Source organism: Saimiri boliviensis, chromosome 4 (assembly GCF_048565385.1).
Source record: "Saimiri boliviensis isolate mSaiBol1 chromosome 4, mSaiBol1.pri, whole genome shotgun sequence".
Classification (NCBI taxonomy): domain Eukaryota; kingdom Metazoa; phylum Chordata; class Mammalia; order Primates; family Cebidae; genus Saimiri; species Saimiri boliviensis.
Genome location: NC_133452.1, coordinates 163,890,307 through 163,915,609, shown reverse-complemented (window position 1 = coordinate 163,915,609; position 25,303 = coordinate 163,890,307). Strand labels below are relative to the sequence as shown.

At 41.8% G+C, this 25,303-nt stretch overlaps 1 protein-coding gene across 2 annotated transcripts; it reads right to left on the bottom strand.

The window, feature by feature from the left end:
* Positions 1-1,804: 1,804 nt before the first annotated feature.
* On the bottom strand, positions 1,805-20,947 carry TRIM38 (tripartite motif containing 38). 2 transcript variants are annotated; one of them, XM_003927284.4, is made up of 8 exons: positions 20,762-20,947; positions 20,405-20,634; positions 17,213-17,770; positions 14,420-14,515; positions 12,084-12,314; positions 10,597-10,619; positions 10,390-10,502; positions 1,805-4,131 (listed from the first exon to the last, which is right to left on the bottom strand). In XM_003927284.4, the coding sequence occupies exons 3-8, from the start codon at positions 17,621-17,623 to the stop codon at positions 3,608-3,610; spliced, it is 1,398 nt and encodes a 465-aa protein (XP_003927333.2). In that variant the 5' UTR covers positions 17,624-17,770; positions 20,405-20,634; positions 20,762-20,947; the 3' UTR covers positions 1,805-3,607. The 2 variants fall into 2 exon arrangements, with proteins under 2 accessions (XP_003927333.2, XP_074254645.1); XM_074398544.1 differs by having other exon boundaries at positions 20,807-20,947.
* Between the last annotated feature and the right edge of the window lie 4,356 nt (positions 20,948-25,303).

Genomic DNA, 25,303 nt, shown 5'->3' with positions numbered 1-25,303 from the left:
CAAGCTAAGATCTGGATTGTTTCAGCAGCCCAAGCTAAGACTATTAATTAGATTCGAAATTTCCTTTTTGGGATGGTGTGTTGGGGGAGTACCTTTGTCAAGTTTTTATATTAATGAGTTTGTAGGCTTTTCTTTTTTGGTCATTGACTAGAACAGTTTAAATAGTATCTGAGTGTGAAGGAGATTGTTGCTCATCCATTCAAAGTCCATTCTGTTTTTTAATATGAGGACTCCTGATTTTCAGCCAACTACCCTGGAAAAGCAGCTAATATTTCTGACTTCTTAGGTGTGGCCATGGGCTAAATTCTGGCAAATGCAAGGCAAGCCAAAGGTTGCATGATAGGATTTAGGACACTAGAGTAAAACAGAGCTGTTGCACACATGCCCTTTACCCTACTTTTGTATCCTTTTTTCCATCCTACAACTTGGGTTATGAGTGTGAACTTTAGTGGCTCTCGTGGATCCCAGGGGTAATTGAGGGAATTTGGTGATTTCCTGGAGTTTCCACATACCAACAAGACCTGGATTTTCTGGGTTTCCCAGACTTCCACATCTAGACTTGCTTTACATGGGAGAGAAATCAACTTGTTTCAGCCACTGTCATTTTGGGCTTCGTATTGTATAGAACTTAATATAATCTTTAAGGATACATGAATTGCTTTTCCTTAAAAAAAATAGCCATAAAACCATCTAATTTTTTTCCCCACATTATTTAGTTGGAGCTCGGTAACTTTTTTTGCTTTTTTGAGACAAGGTCTTGCTGTCACTTAGGCTGGAGATCAGTGGCATGACCATGCCTCACTGCAGCCTTGATCTCCTAGGCTCAAGCAATCCTCTTGCCTCAGCCTCCTGAGTAGCTGAAACTAAGGCACATCTCACCATGCCCAGCTATTTTTTTTTTCCAGAGATAGGGGTCTCAGTATGTTGCCCAGGCTAGTCTCAAACTCCTAGCTTCAAATGATCCTGCCATCTCAGCCTCCCAAAGTGCCAGGATTACAGGTGTGAGCCACCATGCCTGGCCACTCTGTAAATTTCTGAATTTCATTTTGTATATGTCAGTATGTTTAGATTTTCTTTCCCTTCTTGGGTCAGTTAGGTCATTTGTTTCTTTTTAAAAAGTATTTTAATCAAGGCTTTCAAATTTATTTGCATCCAATACTTCAAATTAATCTTTAAAATAATTATTCTAGTATATATTATTTTGTTCCTACTTTTTCCTGTATTCTTTAATCATCAGAATAGCTAATGATTTATCTAATTTAATAGGATTTTCCCTTATAGGGAGTAGTAAGACTTATGTTCTTTCCATAACTTTCCTGCACCCCAATTAATCTCAAATTTTATCTTTATTCTGGACTTCCTTATGGTTTCCAAAGGTTTATTCATTTTTTAAAACATCCATTTAATTAAATGTTTATTTTGTTATTATTCTTTCTTATTCAGCAACCTAACTGCTTAGGGATATAGAATTTCCTCTGAGCAGCATATGCTAGGCTTTGCCAATGTTAGGGAGGCCTCTCCTTTTTGGGGAAGACAACACTTGGATAACACAGGACTGTGGGAAGAGGTAGAGAAGAGTTTAGGAATATCCAGATTACCTCTTTACTGATCCTAAACATAGGTGGGGTTCCTTGGTTATCCACTGGGTCCTATTCCCCAGGTCTGAGTCAGCATACTCAGACTACCAGGATAAAGAACAAATAATACAGGAGATAATCCTGCTGTTGGGGAGAAAAATCTTTTTTCTCTACTCGTTTTAGGTTCTCCATCTGCGGCCCTATAAGCTAGACTAACAAAAGACAGATGAGAAAGAAACAAAGAGAAGTTTATTAACACATGCATTGCACAACACTGGGCAGTTGTGACATTAATAATTCAAAGGAGGATTTAGAACTTGGGTTTACACAGCATTAACGAAAGAATATATTTTTTAAGTGACAAGGAAAAGGACTTTGAGTTTCTCACACAGTAAATTGTTGAAAGGCAATTTTAATTTTAGTATGATTTCTCTGGTGCTATCTCCAGGCTGATAGGAGTCTAAAGTCTCTGATGATTCACTTTTGTTCTTCCCAGGATAAAAGGACGCCTTGACAAATTTTTATCTTGCTTTTAGGCAAATAGGGAGAGGGCAGCGGTAGTTTTTCCTTTTTTTCTTTTTTAATCTATTTTTTTCTCAATTGTCTTCAGCTCAAAATACCTGTTATGCCAAAGGTGGCGTATTCTGCTACCCTTCACTTGCTAGTTATGACCCAGCCTATACCAACATAACTAGAACTACTGACTTGAAGGAGCATGAGCAATAGTCTGGCCTCTTTTATGTCTTCCCTTAGGCAGAGGTGGAGGCCCAACCATGCCTCTGACATCCAGACACAGCTCTTGCTTCATTTCTCCTATTCTCACAGATGATGTCAGAGGACCTCAACAAACATCAGTAAACATCAATTTTTTTTTTTTCTTCTTTTTTAGAGACAGAGCATAATCTTGGCCTACGACAACCGCCACCTCTCTGGCCCAAGCAATTCTCCTGCCTCAGCCTCCCAAATAGCTGGGATTACAGGCACCTGCCACCATGCCAGGTTAAATTTCTGTATTTTTTTTTTAGTAGAGACAGGATTTCACTGTGTTGGCCAGGCTGGTCTCAAACTCCTGACCTCAAATGATCTGCCTGCTTCAGCCTCCCAAAGTGCCAGGATTACAGGCATGAGCCACCACACCCGGCCATCAATTTTTATATCAACTCTAAATTATAACATTTAGCAATTTTGTGACTTTTTATGGTCATCATTAACGTTGTTTATGTTTTAGTTGTAATCCTGTCATTACCGACTCAGGTATGGTAATTTCGTCTTTTTCAAAATGAAGTTAAGTCTATTTGATCTTCTCTGAATCATAGGACTGCTAACGACCATTTCAGCAATAACTATTTACTTAGATTCAAAGATATTTCAAGGTAACTGGTCCTAGCAGACTGAAAAATACCAACTTCTTTTCCAGAACTGAATACCCTACCAAAGTTTGATTTTACTCATAATTCCCTGTTCATTTGAAGCATCTCATTGTAGGCTAGTCTTAACCCTTCTCTCACACTTTGCTTGGCTGTTTCTCAGGCAGATCTCTGAAAGTCTGGTAGCCTCCAGAACTGCTGCTCAGATTATTAAACAACCTGTCAGTGGTTGGAAGTGTCAATACTATTTTGATTTTCCACCTTTTTGTTTTAATACAGTTGGCAGACAATTGCAGCTTTCTTTCATCACCCATGAGTTCAAATAGCAAACAAACTAGGAGAACACAGACATTCTGACTTGTGGGTCTCCTCACTCACCTGAAGACCTTGGAAATCAGAGCCCTGATCCATTAAAGACAGATGGAGCAATGTATGATCATAGCCATTACCTTGCTTTGCCCCAGTGCAGGTCAACCAACTGTGCTATTTTTAGTTTCTAAGTCCATTTATACAGCATAAATTCATTACATATCCACTAAAATCCCAGCACTATTCTGAGTACTAAGGAAATGGCAGTGAAGAAAACAGACCAAATTTCTGCCCTTATGTGATTTACATTATTTTCTTTGGGCTGGTTAAATGAAAGAGCCTCTGTTTTTCTCCTTAATCATCTAGGGGAGGCAGAAACAAAGGAGAATAATGGTAAACCTGGAAATAGGGCCGGAGAATATCAGAGAAGGAAGCCTTTGGGAAGGTAAAGATGTGGCAGCCAGTAGTCCCATTGTAAAAGGATACGACTCCAGCCTCACAGTCCAGAAACACTCCCACAACCAGGGGCTGCTCATGCAGATGAAGGGAAGTTGGGGGAGAAGTAAGTGCTACATAACCTTTGTTTTTGCACAGCCTTAGGGTCCAGAATCCAAACTGAGGCTCTTGCTTCATGCCAGTGCCCCTCTGCACATTTTCCATACAAACGCCTAAATCCCACCCAGTTCCTTCTCCAACATCCACTTCAAAGTAGCATCTTCCTGAGGTGAAGCCTTCACAACCCAAGACACAGGGCAAGGCGCTGAATCTCCGAGAGGAAGTGTCCTGATTCTGCTGGAGGTACCCTCGAGTCACCTGTCTCCGATCTTCAGACAGAATTAGTTCATGATGAGCTGTATCTGGATCCAGAGTCACACTGACTGCAGAAACAAACACACACTTTCGTTGGTGCAAAGAACATATTTTATTTATTTATTTATTGAGACTCAGTCTTATTCTATCTTGGCTTACTGCAACCTCCACCTCCCGGGTTCAGGCAATTCTCCCGCCTCAGTCTTCTGAGTAGTTGAGATGATAGGTGTGCACCACCACAACTGGCTAATTTTTATATTTTTAGTAGGGATGGGGTTTCACCATGTTGGCCAGGCTGGTCTTGAACTCCTGACCTCAGGTGATCCACCCACTTTGGCCTCCCAAAGTGCTGGGATTACAAAGGTGTGAGCAATCGTGCCCAGCCACAAGTTACTTTCAATAAAACTAGCCTGTGTTCAAACCCAAATATTGTTTCATATAAACCATGTGAGCTTAGGCAAGTCATTTAACTCTCTGAGCCTCAGTTTTGTTAACTATAAAGTGGAAATTATCATATTTGTTGCAAAGAAATGTGGGTAGGATTGAATATGCTATGTTTAGCTAATGCGAGGCAAAATTCCTGATACATGGTAAGCACCTAATAAGCGGTAGTGATAATAATATCATCAACATCATCTTTGACTTAGTTATTCAGGGATGTCAAGGTACAGAACTAACCAGTTAATATGGTTACCATCCTGTCCAAAGTTCCTCTCCCATGCAAGACTTCCAGGAATCATGAAACAGTTGAGCATAAACATAGCTTTTCCCTTCTCTACTGAATAACCACCAACATTGAGAATCAGGGAAGGAAAATGACTCAGCTAATGTCTTAGCTTGTTATTGGAAGACCCAGGTTGTGTGACACATGCCTAGTTCCATGACTTTTAATTATAAGCTCTTCTCTTTCCCCTCAGATAATGTTCCATAGAGATTAGCATGAGATGACAATACACTGAGGATCAATATACATGAAAAGTATCAGACTGGAATCAAACAAGACAGAAAAAAAAATCCGATAACCTAAAGTGAGATACTGGATGGTATGTAGTTTTAAAAATAAATAATGGTAATAGGATGTTCTAACCAGAAAGTTAAGAAACCACTGTACTGCTGGCTTAAACACTGATCAGCTGGTCTATGACAATAAAGAAATTCAGGCACTCAGAAATACTTCCGGTGCTGGACGTTATTTGTTCTTCCAAATTATTCCCTCACCTTTCTGTCTTACTCTGTGCCCAGGAAGGCTGATCCCTGTGGTCACTTTCTGTCCTCTGGCTTCTGCTTGGTTCAGCCAATGGGAAGCACCAAAGGAGACCATAGGGCACAAAGACGCAACCTGGGAGCACTCAGTACCCCAGTCCCTCACCACCGGCTATGATTTGGAGGGTCTACATTCCTCTGCCTCTGGGTACACTCTCTTATAGTTATAGCTCCCTACACCTGCCACTTGAGGCCCAGAAGAGGTGATGGCTAAGTGTTCCTACTTCTGGATGATTCCCTGTTCCTTGTGGATTTCCCAAATCCTCACCTTTGTAAACACCCTCTTTTTCAGACTCTATTCAGTCAGCTGTTATCCACCTAACTCACAGAAATTTGGGGTTTCATTCATGCTACCTGAATGACCCAGGAAATCCCATGTTGAGAAATTAAAATGTTTATAGGGTAGTAATACCACTTGAGAGAAAATATCAACTGGATTTCTAAAATTCCACCTATCTATTGCAGTGACACATAAACAAAAACATATAGAAAGACTGAAAGTTAAAAGATAGATGATATAATCATATAGCTATAGTAGTATTATATCAAAAGATATTAAGTCAGAGCATTATTAAGAACGAAAAGAGGAACGTGGTGGCTCATGCCTGTAATCCAAGCATTTTGGGAGGTCAAGGCAGGCAGATCACTCGAAACCAATAGTTCAAGATCAGACTGATCCACATGGTGAAACCCTGTCTCTACTAAAAATACAACAGTTAGCTGGGCATTGTGGCACATGCCTGTAATCCCGGCTACTTGGGAGGCTGAGGCACAAGAATCGCTTGAACTGGGGAGGTGGATGTTGCAGTGAGCTGAGATTTTGCCTCTGTACTCCTGCACCCCAGCCTGGGCGATAGAGCAAGACGGCCAAAAAAAAAAAAAAGACAGAATGGCCGAAGGCGGTGGCTCGTGCCTGTAGTCCCAGCTATTTGGGAGGCTGAGGCTGGAGGGTTGCTTGAGCCCAGGAGTTCTGGGCTGTAGTACGCTATGCCCATCGGGTGTCCGCACTAAGTCCGGCATCAATACGGTGACCTCCCGGGAGCGGGGGACCACCAGGTTGCCTAAAGAGGGTGAACCAGCCTAGGTCGGAAACGGAGCAGGTCAGACTTCCGTGATGATCAGTAGTGGGATCGCGCTAGTGAATAGCCACTGCACTCCAGCCTGGGCAACATAGTGAGACCCTGTCTCTTTAAAAAAAAAAAAAAAAAGAGTCTAGAAAAAGGACAGAGTGAAGAGAGACACCTAAAGAAAGATGAAACGTAAAATGTACAGTTCACTAGGAAGATTAATAATATAGTGCATTCATGTTTATAATTGTTAATATACAAAGCAAAAATTACAGAATTACAGGAGAAATTGACAAGTCTACAATCATCATGGGATAGTTTAACATTCTTCTTTCCATAACCGATAGATCAAGCAGACCAAAACAAAAAAATAAGGAAAGACATGGAAGGTCTGAACAATCTAAGAAGCCCTATCTCATAGTCAATACGTACAGCTCAGCAACTGTCTAGTAACGGTAAGCTGAGAATACGCAGTTTTCTCAGGTACAGACGGAACATGTACTGAGTATGTACTAGGCAGAAAACAGTCTGAACAAATTTCTTTTTTTTCTTTTCCTTTTTTATTTAGCCAGAGTTCTTTTGGCTAAAATGTACTTTCTTTTTTGCTGTTTTTTCTTCCTTTTTTTTTTTTTTTTTTTTTTTTTGAGACGGAGTCTTGCTCTGTAGCCCAGGCTGGAGGGCAGTGGTGTCATCTCAGCTCACTGCAACCTCTGCTTCCCGGGTCCTGGTTCAGGCAATTCTCCTGCCTCAGCCTCCCGAGTGACTGGGATTACAGGCACACACCACCATGCTCAGCTAATTTTTGTATTTTTAGTAGAGACGGGGTTTTAGCACGTTGGCCACGCTGGTCTTGAGCTCCTGACCTCATGATTCACCTGCCTCAGCCTCTCAAATGCTAGGATTACAGGCATGAGCTACCGCACCCCACAACAAATTTTAGTAAACCTGTATTACACAGATTTTCTCTAACCTCAATATAACATTATAAACCAATAGTAAAAAGATGACTAAAAAAATTCTAAATATTAGGAAATGTAAAATACTAATAAATCATAAAATGAAGAAAGGAAGAGTAATAAAATGTTACTTATAAAAATATACAATGAAGCTAAAGCAGAATTTTGAAGAAAATTTGCAGGCTTTAAATGCTAATCATAGAAAAATTTAAAAGCTGAACATTAATGAGTTAAGCATCTAATTTAAATTTTAAAAAGAACATAGAAACCCAAATAAAAATTTTTAAAAGGAAAAACAGGTATTAAATTAGTGAAGTTAAAGAAAATAACAATGCAGTAAAGAGGGAAAAAAAGTAGCTTCTTTAAAAAAAAATAATAAAGTAGATATATCTCTGATGAGCTTTATCAAAGTAAGACAGAAGGCACAAATGGAATGAATACAGAAAATTTTTAAATATTACAGAACTTTATAAATGTATGCTCTAATAAAATTGAAAACACTGACAAAATTAATACTTCTTAGAAAAAGTATTTGAATAAAACTCATTCAAAAAACAAAGAAAGCCTGGGGAGGCCTAACATTAAAGAAGTGAAATCACTGGTTTAAATTCTACTTACTACTGATAGAACATGCATCTTTATTAAGCAAAAATGGACCTCGTCAGTTTTATAGAAAAACTATGATATGCTTCCCTCATACCAGCAAGTCACTCCAAGGTGTAGTAAAACTATGATACGCTTCCCTCATACCAGCAAGTCACTCCAAGGTGTATTACATGTTTGTACAAACTTAGGGAAAGATATAGGTTACCCTACCTACAGAAGTCAGACTGGAAAGGGGTGGGTGAAACCTTGAACTTTCTTTTTATGTCTTCTATATTGTTTGACTAATTAAAATTTATTTGTTGCATTTCTTGAAGGCAATGTGAAATAAACATGAATTTAAAAATAAATTATTTGTATCACTTTTGTAATAAGAGGAATTTTAGGCCGGGTTCAGTGGCTCACACTTGCAATCCTAGCTCTTTGGGAGGCTGAGTTGGGCAGATCACCTGAGGTCAGGAGTTTGAGACCAGCCTGGCCAACATGGTGAAACCCCATCTCTACTAAAAATACAAAAATTAGCCAGGCGTGGTGGTGCACACCTGTAATCCCAGCTACCCAGGAGGCTGAGGCAGGAGAATCGCTGTAACCTGGGAAGGCGAGGCTGCAGTGAGCAGAGATTGTGCCACTACACAGTAGCCTGGGCAACAGAGTGACACTCCATCTCAGAAGAACACTAAAAAAAAGAAAAATTTAATAAACAATGTTTAAGAGGGGAGAAATATTTAGTTAAAAGATAAGCCCATTTAAGAAACAGTTTCACTTGAACCATGTTGTGATTCCTTCTGTAAAAGATGAGACTAGGCACATTAACTCAGTGAAATCCCAGCAAAACCTACATAAAGTCAGGATGAAATACAGAGTGCTTCTGGGTTTTGTTATTGTTTGCTGTTGTGTAGTTGAGGGGAACACAGGTCTATAATTCCTTATCTGAAACCCCTGGAACCAAATGGGCTTTGCCATTCAAATTAGTTTAGAAGTTATAAAAGCCAAAAAATGCATATACTCTAAAGTTCAACCCCATCAGGGCCTAAGGTAGAGTCCTGTAATCAAATTCATCATTATTTCTGCAACAAAACATTTATTCAAATTAAGTGGGATAAACAAAGACTTTTAAATATTCAGTGCAGTTCAGGTTTGGCCACGGTGGAAGACAGACTCCAGGGTGGCCTTCCATGATTCCTGCCTCTTGGTGTTCACACCCTCATAAAATTCCTTCTCTCTGAGTGTGAGCAGGGCCTATGAATTGCTTCTGACCAACAGGATATGGCAAAGACGAGGGGATATAATTTCTATGATTACATTTCATTATGTAAGACTCCATCTTGCTAGCAGATTTGCTCTTAAGAGTCTGTCTCCTGAGCTCTCTTTGAAGAAATAACTGGCCATGTTGGAAGCCCATGTGCAAAGAGCTGCGGGGTGGCCTGTAGAAGCTGAGGGCAACCTCCAGCCAAGACTCAGAAACAACCAGGGCCCAAAGTCCTGCAACCATTAGGAAATAAATTCTGCCTGCTACCTGAGTGAGCTTGGAAGTGGATTCCTCCTTAGCCGAGCCTCCAGATAAGAACACAGCCTGACCAACATCTTAAATGCAGCTCTGTCAGACCCTAAGCAGCTGGCCCAACTAAGCTGTGCCCAGATTCCTGAACTACAAAAGTTGAGATAATATATGGGTGTTGTATTAAGGTGCTAAATTATGGTAAATTGTACTAATAGATAACTAATATAACCACCAAATCATTTCAGGGTAGGCCAGATTTTTGCAGCCAAATGAATTATGATAAAAGTTTACATTTTCAGAGATTTTTGATTTTGTACTTATGGATACAAATTTGTGGAAGGATAGTCAGCACTGATTTAAAAAATTAAGGGAGCAGGAAACTCAGTAAATGGTTCTAATGTTTTGGAATGAGTAAACTGGTTATAACATTTTTCATCTGTTATCTGAGTGAAGTTCCTACAATCATGTGAATGATGGGCTATCATACTCACCAGCTTTCTTGCATTGCTCTAAGAGTTGACTGATACATTAATAATAAACACTATGATCACATCCAATACCATGATGTGGTATTACGATCATGTGTCAGTCACTGTGCTAAGCACCTTGTACATGTTGATGCATTTAATTTTGCTGACAACCCAATGAAGTGGGAGCTGTTAATATTTTTATTTTTCAGATGGGGAAACTGAGTCAGTTGGAGTACTATGGCTAATAAGTGAAAGAATAATAATTTGAAAAGTTTGCGCAGATAACCAGAATGCAATGCTCACTCACCTCTAAGCAGTCAATCAGACTAACCAGGGAGAGTATGAAAGCTCTATTGAAATTAACAACCTCTTTGGCTGTGAGCCTGCCAAGGGACGGGTGGTAAACCTGGTTACTATGTAAGGCCCCTTCCATTCACAGCATTTAGGAATTCTTTAGTGCATATACCTTGATGACTCCTTAACATTTTCTTCACATCAAAGTAAAGCTCAGAAACATTGCACATAGTATGAAGCTCCAAGGAGACGGCCTCTGGTGTTTCCAGCTTCATAGCCCCACTCCTAGAATAAGTAGAGGCAGAGACTTCTTCAGTGCTGCATTTCATTCAGTTCTATATACACACCCCCCTCCCCCCTGCATTCACACAGGACGTACCTGCTCAAAGTGTCATTCACATTCTATGAAGAAACAAAAACAAAAGGTGAGCATGGGAACATCAGTATTTCATGGGGCTTGGCATGCAGGGCTGCTATTCTTTGCTTTTCCCAAAAAAGTAAAGAGAGTTACCCCAGTCTTAGATACTGACGGATACTCAGAATAATTCTCACCAGTCTTAGATATTGATGGATACCCAGATGGAGTAATTCCCACCAGCTTCTGGGAGATTCAGCATGGCAGGATGTTTCTCAACATTTGCATCTATTCTCTTCCTTGCTGAAGCCTGAGGGCCAGGAGCTTTGCCCCTGCTCCCTCTGTCAAGACTTGCTTTTGGTAATTGGATTTCCTTCAGAGTGAGCCCAGATTAGAAATCAATCATCATAAAGGTCCACATCACTCATCTTTTATTCTTTTCCTCGTAGAGAAATGAGGAAACCTGAGATACACCTGCCTCTGTGCTTGACTGACCCAGTGCTTCCCAGGGTGCTACTGAGTATATTGGATGACTGAGAAAAAAGGATTAAAATTGAGTGTTCACACCTCTCTTTTTACCACCCTACAACTGGACCCCCAGTGTGGCAGTGTTGGAAGGTGAGGCCTGGTGGAAGTGTTTGGGTCATAGGGGTGGATCCTTCATAGATAGCTTGGTGCTGTTCTCATGGTAGTGAGTTCTCACTCTCTGGAGAATAGATTAGTTATTGCAGTAATGGATTAGTTCTCTCGAGAGCAAGTGTTCCAGTGCAAGTTTCCTCCTTCTGTTTGGCTCTCTGCACATGTCCACTTCCCCTCTGACCTTCTCTGCCACATTGTGCAGCACAAAAACCCTTACCAGGAGCCAGAGCTATGCTCTTAAGCTTCCCAGTCTGAATAACTATGTGCTAAATAAACCTCTTTTTTTTAAAAAAAAAAAAAGTCCTTAGTGGTGAATCCATGCACAGCCCTGAGACTGGGTCACTATGAAGATGGCAGCAGGTATCACATGGTGGTAAAGCAATCATGCTATATACTCAACCTTATAGTATAGTCACCAATCCTATTAGTTAGAAGCAGAATTAATGACTCCAGATGTTTGTCTTCATATAGACACAGCTATAGACTGTACCATAACAGCTCTGGAGCAAGGGGTCTACAAGCAAATCAGGGAAAACGTTATCACTCATCCTGGCTGCCCCACTTCATCACCCACCCGTCACCTAGAGGATTAGTTCAGGAGAGAGTCTGACGGCCAGGGTTCTGTGCACACAGGCCAAGGAGGCAAAGAGTGGCGAATATTATCCCATGGTTCCATTTGGCCACGCTATGTTAGCTGAGAAGTTTATTTTTCTAATTGACATAAAGGTACACTACAGAGTAGTGAAGGCCAGCCTGATGGCACTGATGTATTTCTAAAAGATGCATTACTTTATCTTCCATGCTTCCTTACCATTCTCCTCTAATGGCACAATAATACACCTTTTTTCCCTATTCCAAGTCCACAGCCTCACCTGCAGCAATTTTTGGGCTGAGCCCTGACATTTTTCCTCCAGTTCCAGGATGTGGCTGTTGAGTTCATCGCTCTTCAGCCGCAGACTGGCCTCATGGTCCCTCAGTCTACTCAGAGTCTGTTGTTCTTCTTTCTCCAGTCTCCAGAGATAACACTTCTCTTCCTCATGTAGGAAACGCTGGAGACTCTTAAAGTCAGACTGGATTTTTTGTCTCTGAATCTGTATCTTCTCCTGGAGTCAAGAAAGTATGGTCAAAAGGTGGAAATAAACCAAATGTCCATCTATGGATAAATGGATAAACAAGGATGAAAGTCTGATACATGCTACTGCACGATAAGCCTTGAAGACATTTAAGCAAAATAAGCCAGAAATAAAAGGGCAGATATTCTAGGACTTTGCTTATTTGAAGTATCTAGAATAGTTAAGTCCAAAGAGACAGAAAGTAAAATAGTAGGTACAAAGTGTTGGCAAAACAGGAGAATGGAGAGTTACTGTTTAATGGGTAGTGGGTTTGAGTTGGAAGATGAAAGATGAAACCCAGTTCCAGTTTGGAGATGGTATGGCGATAGTCGCACAACAACGTAACAGTGTAAAAGTTCTTAATTCTACTGAACCGTATGCTTAAAAGTGGTTAAATGCTTAAGTGTTGTACGCATTTTAACACACACACACACAGTGCAGTCAGTCCCTTGGACTTTATTTTCCCATGAGTCACTGAAGCTGGAAGCATGTCCCCAGGTTCCTGCTGCAGAGTCATGTGTGGGAGGCAGGCACTCACATGTGGGAGAGGCTGTCCCAGATTCCTTACAGTCACTCAATTAATTTCCTTGTTCCTCAGTCAAGGCAGGAAAAAGCTGGGTTAGGAGTGCTAGATAATTTGATTGTGGAACTAGGACCAACTTCAAACACTTTATCAATCACAAAGATAAAAAGAAGTTTTTACTTGGGATTTAAGAAGTTATTTCTGGGTCTGAGGGATTTTCTTGAAGTAAAGGCTTATAATGAACATCACCAACGTTTGATTTTAAGACAATCAGGCTGGTAAGAGGGTCCATAATTCTTGGCAGGGGGAGCTCTGGGTGTGGCAGGCGTTTATTATGGTTAACTGAAAAATATTTATCTACTACCCTAGGCTCATCTTCAGCATTCCTTTGTGTAAGACTGACAAAAATCAAATGAAAGTCTCATCTGAGATGTAAAATTGCAATTTCCATTAGTGCTATCTAAATTAATGCAGTAGGAGTGTGTATTCAGGATAACTTTATGCTATTGGGTTGCAGGCTTCAAACTTGGCCCAAATAAACTCTCTACTTATCTTAAAAAAAATAAAAATTCAAAAATGAAAATAAATTCATCCAGTGTTTTGCTGACTATGATGTAGTAGAAAGGTCTCTGACTTAGTATGAAGTGGAGTTTTTGTGCAGGGGACAGGTACAGCTTTAACTCTTATATAGGTGGGTTTTCATATATGTTAATAACAATCAAGGTCTCCTCTATTGTCCAAGATCCTGGAAATGAGAGAAGTAAGAGTATACTCAGGAGCTCAAGATCAACATCCACAAACAAAGGATCAGAGCAGAGGTTAGAAAGGATCCTTGCAAGAGGGAAAATTAGTCATCAGTTTGTGGGATTTTACTGCAAGCTAGGGAATTACACAAAAGTTGGTGCAAAAGTAATTGTAGTTTTTGCCTTTACTTTGAATGGCAAAAACCACAATTACGCTTGCACAAACCTAAATATTTCCACAAAAGAATGTGGCTCTGATAATGTGGAGGCTGGTAGGCCACAGAAATAGTCTGAGAGACCGTATAGTCTGTAGTTGCAAGTGTGTCGGTTGTTGTAGTACTTATAAATCAAGTATATTTCCCTCAGCCTCATCAGCTTGATTAGTATGAATTTGAATCTGGAGTCATCCTGTTTTCTAAATGTTCACAAAGGTTGGTTTCTGTACCTGTAAACTTGAGAGCCAGATGCTCTGCCATGGTAAAAGTGCCAGGGTAATGAGTTGAGGCCTGCAAACCAGGTTTATTTTGAGGTATTAAAAGTTTGAGACCTAGTCAAGTCTTGTTCAAGGTAAACAGGCAGACCAATTCTGCTTCTTCTGACTGAGGTCTCAGGAATTGCAGCCAACTGTGGTTGAAATATGGAAGGGGTTGGTGCTCAATTCTCATGGATGTAAACGACTAGAGGCATAAATATCAATAATGGTTTCTTCCTTGGGATTCATTTTTTCTGATTTGGTTTAATAAATCATCATTGTACATTACCTCCATCATCCCCTATGCCTAAGCTCTAGAATGGAAAATAGCTTGAGATCAATGAAGTCAGATTCTTACTTTCCATTTAGTTATTTGTGTTGCTGTGAACAGCTTCTGCTCCGTACATCTGTCCTCAAGTTGCCTCAAATTTGTCACAGCTTTCTGGAGCTTTTCCTGAAGGAAAAATCTGATAAGTGAAGTCTATTCAATTTGACTCTTCATTAGGGACCTAGGGGGAATCCCAACCTTCTAAGATATATTTGAATAATAGCCAATACTTTTTGAGTTCTCATCGTTTTTTGCTAGAGAGCATGCTAAAGGCTCTATGTGCAGGAACACACTGATCCACTTGGCAACCCTCAACAATGGGTAGGATTTTAAACATCATTTCTGTGCTGTAGAAAATGAGGCTAAGAAAGGGGTAACATAACTTGCCCAAAGGGCTATAATTGGCAGGTGGTGGAGCTACAATTGCAACCTCATCTGTTTACCCAGAGCCTGAGCTATATCCACCACTGGAATCCTGCCAGGAAAAGGTTGTACACAGAACAAGGTAACCATCATCTAAAAGATTTTGTAAAATAACATGGTGGACCATGCATAACCAATACCAATGGCACAGATACAATTTTTTGTCTTACGAGTCAGGAGAAATCAGGATGCCAGCTGGTTATTAGAAACAGTTTATGGAAGACGGGAATTCTGGTATCTTTTGAAGAATGGTATCATGAAACCAATTTAAAATGATTCATGTCAAGCTTTTAGCTTATTCTTCAGAAAAGTTTCTCATATTGCTATTGAAAGTGATTTGAAGCTGACCCAAACTGCTAGTTGTAGTCAATGCTAAAAGAATTGTCTCCTGTCTGCTGTAAACCCAACAAGTATACTCATTAATCTCATTAATTCTCAAGCGTTCTCAGGAAAGGGTTCTATGTAACTGTTTTAGCAAAAGATGACATTGCTCTTTCTATATGCCAAGTGCTATTCTATGCGTTCTATGTTTTTTGTTTTGTTTTGTTTTTTGTTTTTGTTTTTGTTTTTTGAGACGGAGTTTCGCTCTTGTTACCCAGGCTGGAGTGCAATGGCGCGATCTCGGCTCACCTCAACCTCCGCCTCCTGGGTTCAGGCAATTCTCCTGCCTCAGCCTCCTGAGTAGCTGGGATTACAGGCACGCGCCACCATGCCCAGCTAATTTTTTGTATTTTTAGTAGAGACGGGGTTTCACCATGTTGACCAGGATGGTCTTGATCTCTTGACCTCGTGATCCACCCACCTCGGCCTCCCAAAGTGCTGGGATTACAGGCTTGAGCTACCCCGCCCAGCCGCATTCTATGTTTTAATATCCTTAAAGCTTTTAACAACTTCCTGGGTATGTGTTAGAAAGGGGAGACACTGCTGTTATCCCCATTTACAGATGGGGAAACCAAGGCATCAAGATATTAAATAACATGCCCAAAATTGGCCATCTAGTAAAGTAACCAAACTCAATTTCAACATAAGCAGGCTCCTTTTCTTACTACTTGTTGGGAAAGTAATTCAAATGGGAATATCATCATTGCAATTAGTAACTGCTCCATGGAGTTTAAGGAAGAGCTGCCATGAGCTGAGTGGTGGTAGGATTGACATGTCCTTAGGACTTAGAGCCTTCATACAAGACCACGTCTGCCTCATGGGACAGAATAAGAGGCCTGACACAATTTTCCTCAAATTTAGACAAGATAGAGAAGAAAAAAGGACATCAGGACTATGCCCATTCCTCCATGCTGGCAACAGCAAAGTCCCACCTTCCTTTATATGCTTTCTGACAGGAAACCTGGATGGCACATAAAATCCCTCTGCTTCACCTTCCACAACCAAGTATTTCCAAATATTTGAGTCTTCTTCTTGAATCTTGCTTAAAATGTGCCCTCTCCTCCCTTTCTTACAGGGATAGTTTAAATTTTACTCCTTGATATTCCTTTTATTATCGGCATGCTGGAGTAGCTGGTCACAGTGGTTCACACCTCTAATTCCAGCACTTTGGGAGGCCGAGGTGGGAGGGAGACCAGGGGTTCGAGACCAGCGTAAGCAACAAAGCCAGACCATGTCTCTACAAAAAATTTTTTTAAAAATCCGTATATGGTGGCATGTGCCCATCCTAGCTACTTGGGAGGCTGAGGTGTGAGGATTACTTGAGCCCAGGAGGCCAAGGCTGCAGTGAATCGAGATCGCACCACTGCACTCCACCCTGGGATATAGAGCAAGACCCTGTCTCAAAAACAAACAAACAAACAAACAAACAAAACCAGTAGAGGTACCAGAGTGATACTTTCAATGTCACTGACCCTTCATCCCGCAAATGAAAATCCTCCATTAGGTGTTCAATTTTTGTGTCCTTCAGGAGTCACTTCTGAAATGAACCACTCCTTACCCTCAAAGTCTCTCCCCACCACCAAAACAAGGGACCTCCAGGCAGACATTTTTGATCGTTTGTCTTCTTTACTAGACCGTGGATACCTAAAAGGTGACGCGTCTTTCTTCCCTGTTTTCAGGCCCTATCACATGGGTTTACATATTGCAGTTTTTCAAATTAGATGCTTGGTGTGAAGCAAGAAAAAAATGTGGATGTTTGGTTTGCAAACAACCTGTTCTAAAGCAGGGAGAAATTCAGCATAACACAAATGGATAGGAATAAGAGTCCAACCATCCCACTGAGGTCAGGATAGACAGTCCAGATAACAAGGAATCATCATAAACTCTTTTTCAGAAGAATGACAGGATGAAAGCTGTATTTCCAAGTCATAATGTTAGGGTTCAGGCTCAATCATCTCAGCTCCTAGGGAGCAGGACAGGACGGGGGTGCTTGCCAAGTCCCCTGCTCCACACACTCACCTGGTAGCCCTGGCATACCTCTTCAACAAGCGCTGTGGTGTGACCTTTGTGCCGCGGTGCCCGCTCACAGCGCCAGCAGATGAGCAGTCCTTCATCTTCGCAGAACAGATGGAGCTGTTCTCCGTGTTCCTCACATGACATCTCATGATCCATCTCTTTGAGAGCCTCAATAAGGCTTCCCAGCTGCTTGTTGGGTCTGACGCTATCCAAGTGAAACGGAGCCCGGCACTGGGGACACCAAAGCATCTTCTGCCTCAGTTGCTTTTGGCTTGGGTTTTTAAAGAAGTCCATTATACACAATTGGCAGTAGCTGTGTCCACAGTTGATGCTTACTGGGTTCGTCATCAGGCTCAGGCAGATGGAGCAGGTGGCTTCCTCCATCATCCTCTTGGTGCTGGTGGTTGAGGCCATAGCTTTTCTTAAAAAGCTCCAATATTGGCTCTGGAGATGGAGATGAAGCAGCCAGAATTTTCCAGTGATGAAAAGGCACCTCAGCTGCACCACTCCGTGATGATGAGCTGGCTGCTACTGACTTCCACAGGTCATGATGCTGTCGGCCTAAAAGGAAGAAGCCGAGGTTGAGTTTGGGCCAAGTTTGAGAACTGCAGCCCAGGTACAGAGCTTCAAGTTGCCCTCATTAGCAAGCGATTACAAGTAGTTGTTTAAAGGAAAAGAAGAAGCAGTTTTTGAGTTGTTTACCAAGAATTTACATTAAAATAACATAAGCTTTTAATTGGCTGTACATTGTTCTTTGTATTCTAGATCGCAGGAATATGCAGGTAATGGGCGAGGCAGCCAGTCAGGCTGAGACCTGTAACACAAAATGCTTTTAAACATGGGTCTTAACTGAAGATCCATCCTCCTCTCTCACTCACTGCTCCTGATAAAGTTTGATATTTCACATAGCTCAGACTGCTCTAAGCTGTTTTTCTTTTCTCAGAGTCTTCTAAATTTTTTTCTTTTTCTTTATGAGACAAGTTCTCACTCTCTTGCCCAGGCTGTAGTGGAGTACAGTGGTATGACCACAGCTCACTGCAACCTCGACCTCCTGGGTTCAAGCAATCCTCCTGCCTCATCCTGGCAGAGAATCTGGGACTACAGGTATGAGCCACCACACCCAGCTAAAGTCTTCTCTCCAGAAAGAAGAAATGCATTGGAATTTAGAGGATGCATAAACCGTGTAGCTAATACAGGAGCCACTGAGTGGGAATTTAACTTTAACTTAATAAAAATTAAATAAAAAGAACAAGTTCAGTTTTTCTGTTCCATTTGCCACATTTTGATTGCTTAATAGTTGCATGCGGCTAGTGACTACATAAAAGCCCAAAAATACAACATTCCGTTATCACAGAAATTTACCTTGGACCAAACACTGAAAGAAGCAATGCAGGCTTCCTCACAAAAGCTGCAAGAGAGAGAGCTCTGGGAGGGTGAAACTCTTTCCTATTCTTAGTAGCTTCAACAAAAATTGGTATCAGGTCTGCACGGCTCACACCTGTAACTGCAGTACTTTGGGAGATTGAGGCGGGTGGATCATCTGAGGTCAGGAGTTTGAGACAAGCCTGACCAACATGGCAAAACCTCATCTGTACTAAAAATACAAAATGTTAGCTGGGCATGGTGGTGCACATCTGTAATCCGAGCTACTCGGGAGGCTAAGGAAGGAGACCCGCTTGAGCTCTGGAGGGGAGGTTGCAGGAAGCCCAGATCATGCCACTGCACTCCAGCCTGGCTAAAAGAGCGAGAATCTGTCTCAAAAAAAAAAAAAAGAGTAATTGATAGCAGAATTACTCTTTGTAATTGGTAGAAACATTCAGGCAATTGGGTGATCTATGACAGATTCCACTGAAGGAGTATGGGAACTTCACCCCAATATATGGCTCCCAGGTATAATGAGTATTTTGAATTAAAGGCCCTTAGTGATCAGCAGATGCTGGAAGAGATTTTTTTTACCATCTTCATAAAGACCAGTCAGACTAGCCAAGGAGAACAACTGTTTTTCCTTCCAATCCCTCTTATCTCATTTTGTATTGAAGAAAAGAGGACTAAGAATGTAACCAGACCTAATCAGACACTTTCACAAAATAATGTCTGTCTCTCAGGTTTGCTCATTTTCCAGAGAGAACCATTTACAAGTTAAACTCTATGCCCTCATTCATTCATCCTTCCAAATATTCCTTTATTCTCCCTAGTCATCGTTTACTGCCCCTCAACAGAATTACCTATATTCTCCTGATATCACCCTTCCGCTCTGAAATAAGGCTATATAAGTATGTGAGCCCCACTGGAAGCGGAGTAATCACTCTGTGATTCTACCTCACGTACATGTTAATAAATTTGTGTGCCTTTTTTCCAATTAACCTGCCTTTTGTGAATTGACTTTTCATCGACCTTTCAAAAGGCAGAGGAAGTTTTCCCTTGGCTCTTATACCCATCACGACAATCAAATTTGACTCCACCTCAATCCCTCCCATCCCCCACAAAGAACAACAACCGACACTGGTTAATAAGGTGGGCTTTTTTGTTTTTTGTTTTTGGGTTTAGGAGCGGAGGTATAGTGGACAAAAGAAAGAGAAAGGACAACAGTGAATAGCTCTCTCTCCTGCAAACAGAAGGAGGCACCTAACGACTTCCCTGGCTAATAAGGTCTTGCTAGAGACCCCACGAGGAGGATAAAGGAAGCAATCAAGGCAACCAGAAAAACCGGGAGAACTAGTTCATCCTTTTCATTCCCTTTCCCTAACCTGAGGGAACGAGAATTACAAAGAGGGCTGTAAAGCAGAGGGTTTGGTCCTGAGGAACAGTTATTTCTTGGGAGCAGAGCTCCTGCAGAACTAGGAAGTTTACTATTAATATCTCTTCTCCAGGACAGGACCTATCTCAAGGGACAAGTTCAGAGTAATTGCAACATAAAGAGTTTGCAGACCCAAGGAGGTAGGGAAGGCAGAAAGAAGATGGGGGAGGCCAGGTGTTTCAGGTGCTGGACCCCCTAGGCAATGGAGGAGTGACCAGGAGAAAAGAAGTCTGCCCCTTCTGAGAACAGGCTCTCTCTGCACCCCCACCTCCACCCCACACACCCCTAGCCCTGGGAGCTCCTCTAGGACACGGCAGAGTGGGTAGGAAATTTGAAGAGGGGCTCTTCTTTGAAATGACAGTGCCTAGAATAAAAAACAGAAATTTAACTACAGGTACCCGGTAGGCTGTTTTCCTCTTGCAACCAGATCAGTCTCTCGGAGCCACACAGAATTTCTTCTGAAGGCGTGTATTCCTCTGCAGGCTACTTCCTCCAGTGACACACCAGGCCCCTCTCTGCCGGCGGCACTGTGCTCCTGGGGAGAAGGGGCTCCCCTCCTTCCAAGGCTCCAGGATTCCTGTCCTGGGCCCCACACACCTACCTTCTTCTTCTGAGTTTGATGTAAAGTCTGGTGAAAGAATGAGTGGGAAAGAGATGACAGCTATAAAACAAAGTCCAGATCATTTTCAGAGGTCGAGGGGCCCTGTGGTCAGGAAATATATCCTCCACCCCACCTGCCGCCAGCACACACTCACATGTCCACTGAGAAAACCTTAGTTTGGACCTTTTCCATAACCTACACTGCTCAGACACTTAGATATTTGCGGCTAGTCCCGTCCGTAGCTGCCACTTCCTGAGGCCTGGGTCAGGAAGTTAACTCAGACTGGATTAAACTGAGAAGTGAAACTACCATGGGAGGCGGGGCTCATAAGATTCAGGAGAAAACTAGCGACAGTGACGTTGCTCATATATTTTGCACTCAGCCTCTGCTGTAAAGGAGGGGAAAACGTAGGAAAGAATATCCTTCTTTTACAGCAGTAAAAAGAAGGAACCAATTAATAACTCAGTAAACTATCATGTGACCCAACAAAGTTATCTAAAAGCCGGAAGCCTGCAGAGAATCAGTTCACAGACTCTGATTTGAGATCTTTCTACCTTTTACCACCAACTCCCTTCGGAGTCCTTAAGCCTTCCTAGCTGATGTTATTTTTTTTTTTTTTCCATTTCTAGGTTGCTTATGGTTTTATAACTGCTCTGAAGGGTGTGGTGGAAAAGGGGTGGTAACAGCAGTGAGGCTCATTTGCATCTGAGTCAGCCTTCTGTCTTCTCTGTCCCATTCTGTTTCTCCTTTTTTCTCCTTACAGTCATGCAGATCTCAGATCTTTTTCAATTGCCAGGGTCAGCCACCCAGGACAGAAAATGGGAGTCACTAATGCAGCAGTGAGTGCCCCTAGCTTAGAGCTGTATGGGATCCCTGAGACCATTGCTCTGCTTTGTGCTCTGTGAAGGAAAGATTGGGTCAAGTCCTTAATGATTCAGCTCCAACTTCTCCACTTCAAAATGAAAGTACTGTCAACCACTCAAGTTAGAATGATTACTTCATGGGGAAAAAAGATGCACTACTACCTCACAATAAGAGCTTATCACATGTATAAGTCTTAGTTGTAAGAGGTATTTATGATAAGAACATAATAAACGCTTGCTTAAGTAGATGGAGTGGTCCAAGGGAACCAGTAAGGAGAGCTCAGGACACAGGTGGGTGAGAAATTAAACCTGAATTCTGGGAGCCACTGGGCTAACTCTGGGCACCTGGCCTGTCTGATCAGGTGCTGACCCTAATAGCCAAGGGAATACGGAGTTTGACCCAGCTGCAGTCCCTCTGGTCCAACTACTCAAAATAAAGTCAAGATTGTGAAACAGGTTCCTTTCTTCGTACACCAAGCAGAAGACTCTTCAGCACTGCACCTTCCTGGATGCTCACAGAGCCTTCTGCCATTTTGCCGCCTATGATTCATCATGCTCTGGCATGATAGTAGCAGACCCCATGCACAGCATGGAACATTCTACTCCTGCGGCAACCAGCACACACAGAGAGGAGAAAGAATGAGCCCCTGAATCCTTGGCCCCACAGTCCTTGCAGATATCTATGACTTTCATTGTTGTGGACATGAGTCTATCCAGACATGCTCATTCCAGATCTGTCCTGTTGTCAGAGGTGTTTGAACCAGAATGACTCCATTTTGAATGGGGGCTGAATAAATAAGGCTGAGACCTACTGGGCTGCATTCCCAGGAGGTTACACATTGTAAGTCACAGGATGAGAAGGGTCATTGGCAAAAGATACAGGTCATAAAGACCTTGCTGATAAAACAGGTTGCAGTAAAGAAGCCCGCCCAAACCCACCAAAACCAAGATGGCAACAAGAGTGACCTCTGGTCATCCTCCCTGCTCCTTATACACTAATGTGTTAGCATGATAGAAGGCACTACCACCGGCTCTATGACAATTTATAAATACTATGGAAATGTCAGGCAGTTACCCTATATGATCTTAAAAAAGGAGGAACCTTCGGTTCTGGGAATTGTCCACATCTTTCCTGGAAAAGACATGAATAATCCACTCCTTGTTTAGTATATAATAAAAGACTGTAAGTATCTGTATTACCCCATTTTCACACTGCTAATCAAGTGTGACTGAGTAATGTATACAGGAAAAAGTGTTTCATGGTCTTACAGTTCCATGTGGCTGGGGAGACCTCACAATCATGGCAGAAGCCAAGGAGGAGCACGTGATGTCTTATATGGATGGCAGCAGTCAATGAAAGAGCTTGTGCAGGGACTCCTTCCTATAAAACCATCGGGTCTCATAAGACTTACTGACTATCATGAAAACAGCCTGGTAATGATCTGCCCCCATGATTCAATTACCTCCCACTGGGTCCCTCCCACAACACATGGGAATTCAAGATGAGATTTGGGTGGGGACACAGCCAAACCATATCAGTATCCTTAGCACAGCAGCTCAAGCTGCTTCGCTGCCCATGGGGTAGTCTTTCTTTTATTCCTTTACTTTCCTAATAAACCTGCTTTCACTTTACTGTATAGACTTACCCCAAATTCTTTCTTACATGAGATCTAAGAACCCTCTCTTGGGGTCTGGGTTGGGACCTCCTATCTGATAACACTATCAAAGGATCAGGAAAAGGAAGCTAGTGAGTACTAAAATGGAAACAAACTACCATTACCAATAATAACAGCAAGACAAAAGCAAAACAGATTGTGACAGCTGTCCCACTTCACACCTGTTTCCCATTGCAGGAAGGAGGAACTTGTTCATGCAGAGAGTGGCAAATACTAGAAGCAGAGGGCAGGGATGCAGATGAGCTTTCAGGAATGTTGCCAAAGGCAGGCCTAGTGAGAAATCAACATAAACTACCCCCCACTGGAGGAATGCATTATCTCCAATATGTAAAGCTAGGCTTGATCCTGCGATTATGGGATGGAAACAGGAATCCAAAGACACACAATGGGAAGTAGGTCACTAGAGTCTCCTTAAGAAGCTCTGGACTGTGTGTTCCCACTGTGGGGAAGAATCAGCACCCAGACATTCCTAGAGTGCCTTTCCTCAACTCTTTCAGATTTCACCTCAACCAACCCTAAACTGACCACTTGTTAGCAAGTGTACCCCTTGCTCCCTCCCAAACCTTCTCAAATCTATTTTGTTCCCACAGTACTTATCACTGAATATTTTACTTATTTATTTTGTTTATAATTTGCTTCCCCCATGAGAATAGAAGCTATGTAAGGGATGGATTTTTTTCAATATTGTTCACTGAGTCTAGAATAGTTCTAAGCATAGTGATGTGCATTGAATGAAAGAGTAACTTTCTGAATTGCACTAAACACACATCATAGGAGGTGTGTGCACACATGTGCATGATGCATGTAGCGTGGCGTAGGTGATGTGTGTGGTATATGGTACTGTGTGTGCTGTGTGGTATGCGATGCATAGTTTGTGTTGTTGTGATGCATGTTACGTGGTGTGTGAGTGTCCATGTGTGTTGGGGTGGCAGGCATGTTAACATGTCAAATAGTACTAGAAAGTATCAGAACCCATGGTGCTTACTGGTTTCCCAGAGAACTGCTTCTCTCCCTCCTGTAGGATACACTGATGGTTTGGATGGAAAGGGAATAAAAATAAGGCTGAGACCTCCTGGACTGAGGAAATAAAAATGGAAGTAAAAGAAGAGCTGGGAAAAGAGAGTAGAGAGGTCAAGGGAAACTTCCCTTTTGGCTTTTGAAACTTGGCTGAAAAATCAAGTCACAATTTATTAACATGTACATAGGGAGAACCATAGCATGATTATCCACCTCCCAACAGGGTTTAGATGCTTATATATCATACTGGCCAAATGGATTATGGGAGGCGAAGAAGAGAAATTCTGTTAATGGGATTACTGCTGTGGATTTCTGCTTCTTCGTTCAGCTAGATCTGGGTTCTTGTCTCATGACCAGGAAGAACTAGGCACATGGACATCAAAGAGTGAGTGGAGTAGTATTTATTAAGTGAAAGGAAAGCTTTCAGCAAAGAGAGGGGTCCTAAAAACAGGTTTCTGGTTTGCCCTTCATAGTTGAATACCACGGCTTACAAGCCAAATTCCTGGCAGCTCCGCCCTGTCCTCCTAGTGCATGCAGGCCATTAGACTGAGCTGCTCCATATTGATTTATTTCCCAAACTGCACATGTGTTAAGTAAAGGAATCTTCCACTGTGGGCATGTTTAGGCAAGCCCCTTGTGCAAGTTCCCTTATCTGCACAAAATATCTGGTGTAAACATTTTGGGGCAGGTTGAAGGTTCTTTGGGGACCATTCCCTTACTATCTTCCTAAAGCAAGCTGGCCAACTCCTTTCATTACTAGGGAGAGTAAGTAGATCAGGGAACAGAGATTAACTTGAACATTATCTTGTAAAAGTCTGTTCAGGTGTGGTTACATTCTTGGTCTTATGGGGATGGGAAATAAAAATAATTGTCCTTTTTGGTGGGTCTGGATCTTAGGCAGATAAAAGAACTTTAATTCTATGATGTGCTTTGGGAGAGACGGTTAGTGGCAAGAATATCAGAGAGACTTTGAAGTTTCCTCAGTTTTAATATGACCAAGTGCCGTATTTTAGGGTGTCAATTTCTGAGCTCCAACAAGAGCTTAGAATAAATTTTATAGCATCACAGTATGAAAGCAACTTTTTGTTTGTTTTGAAAGACAGGTTCTTGCACTGTCACCCTGGCTGGAGTATAATGGTA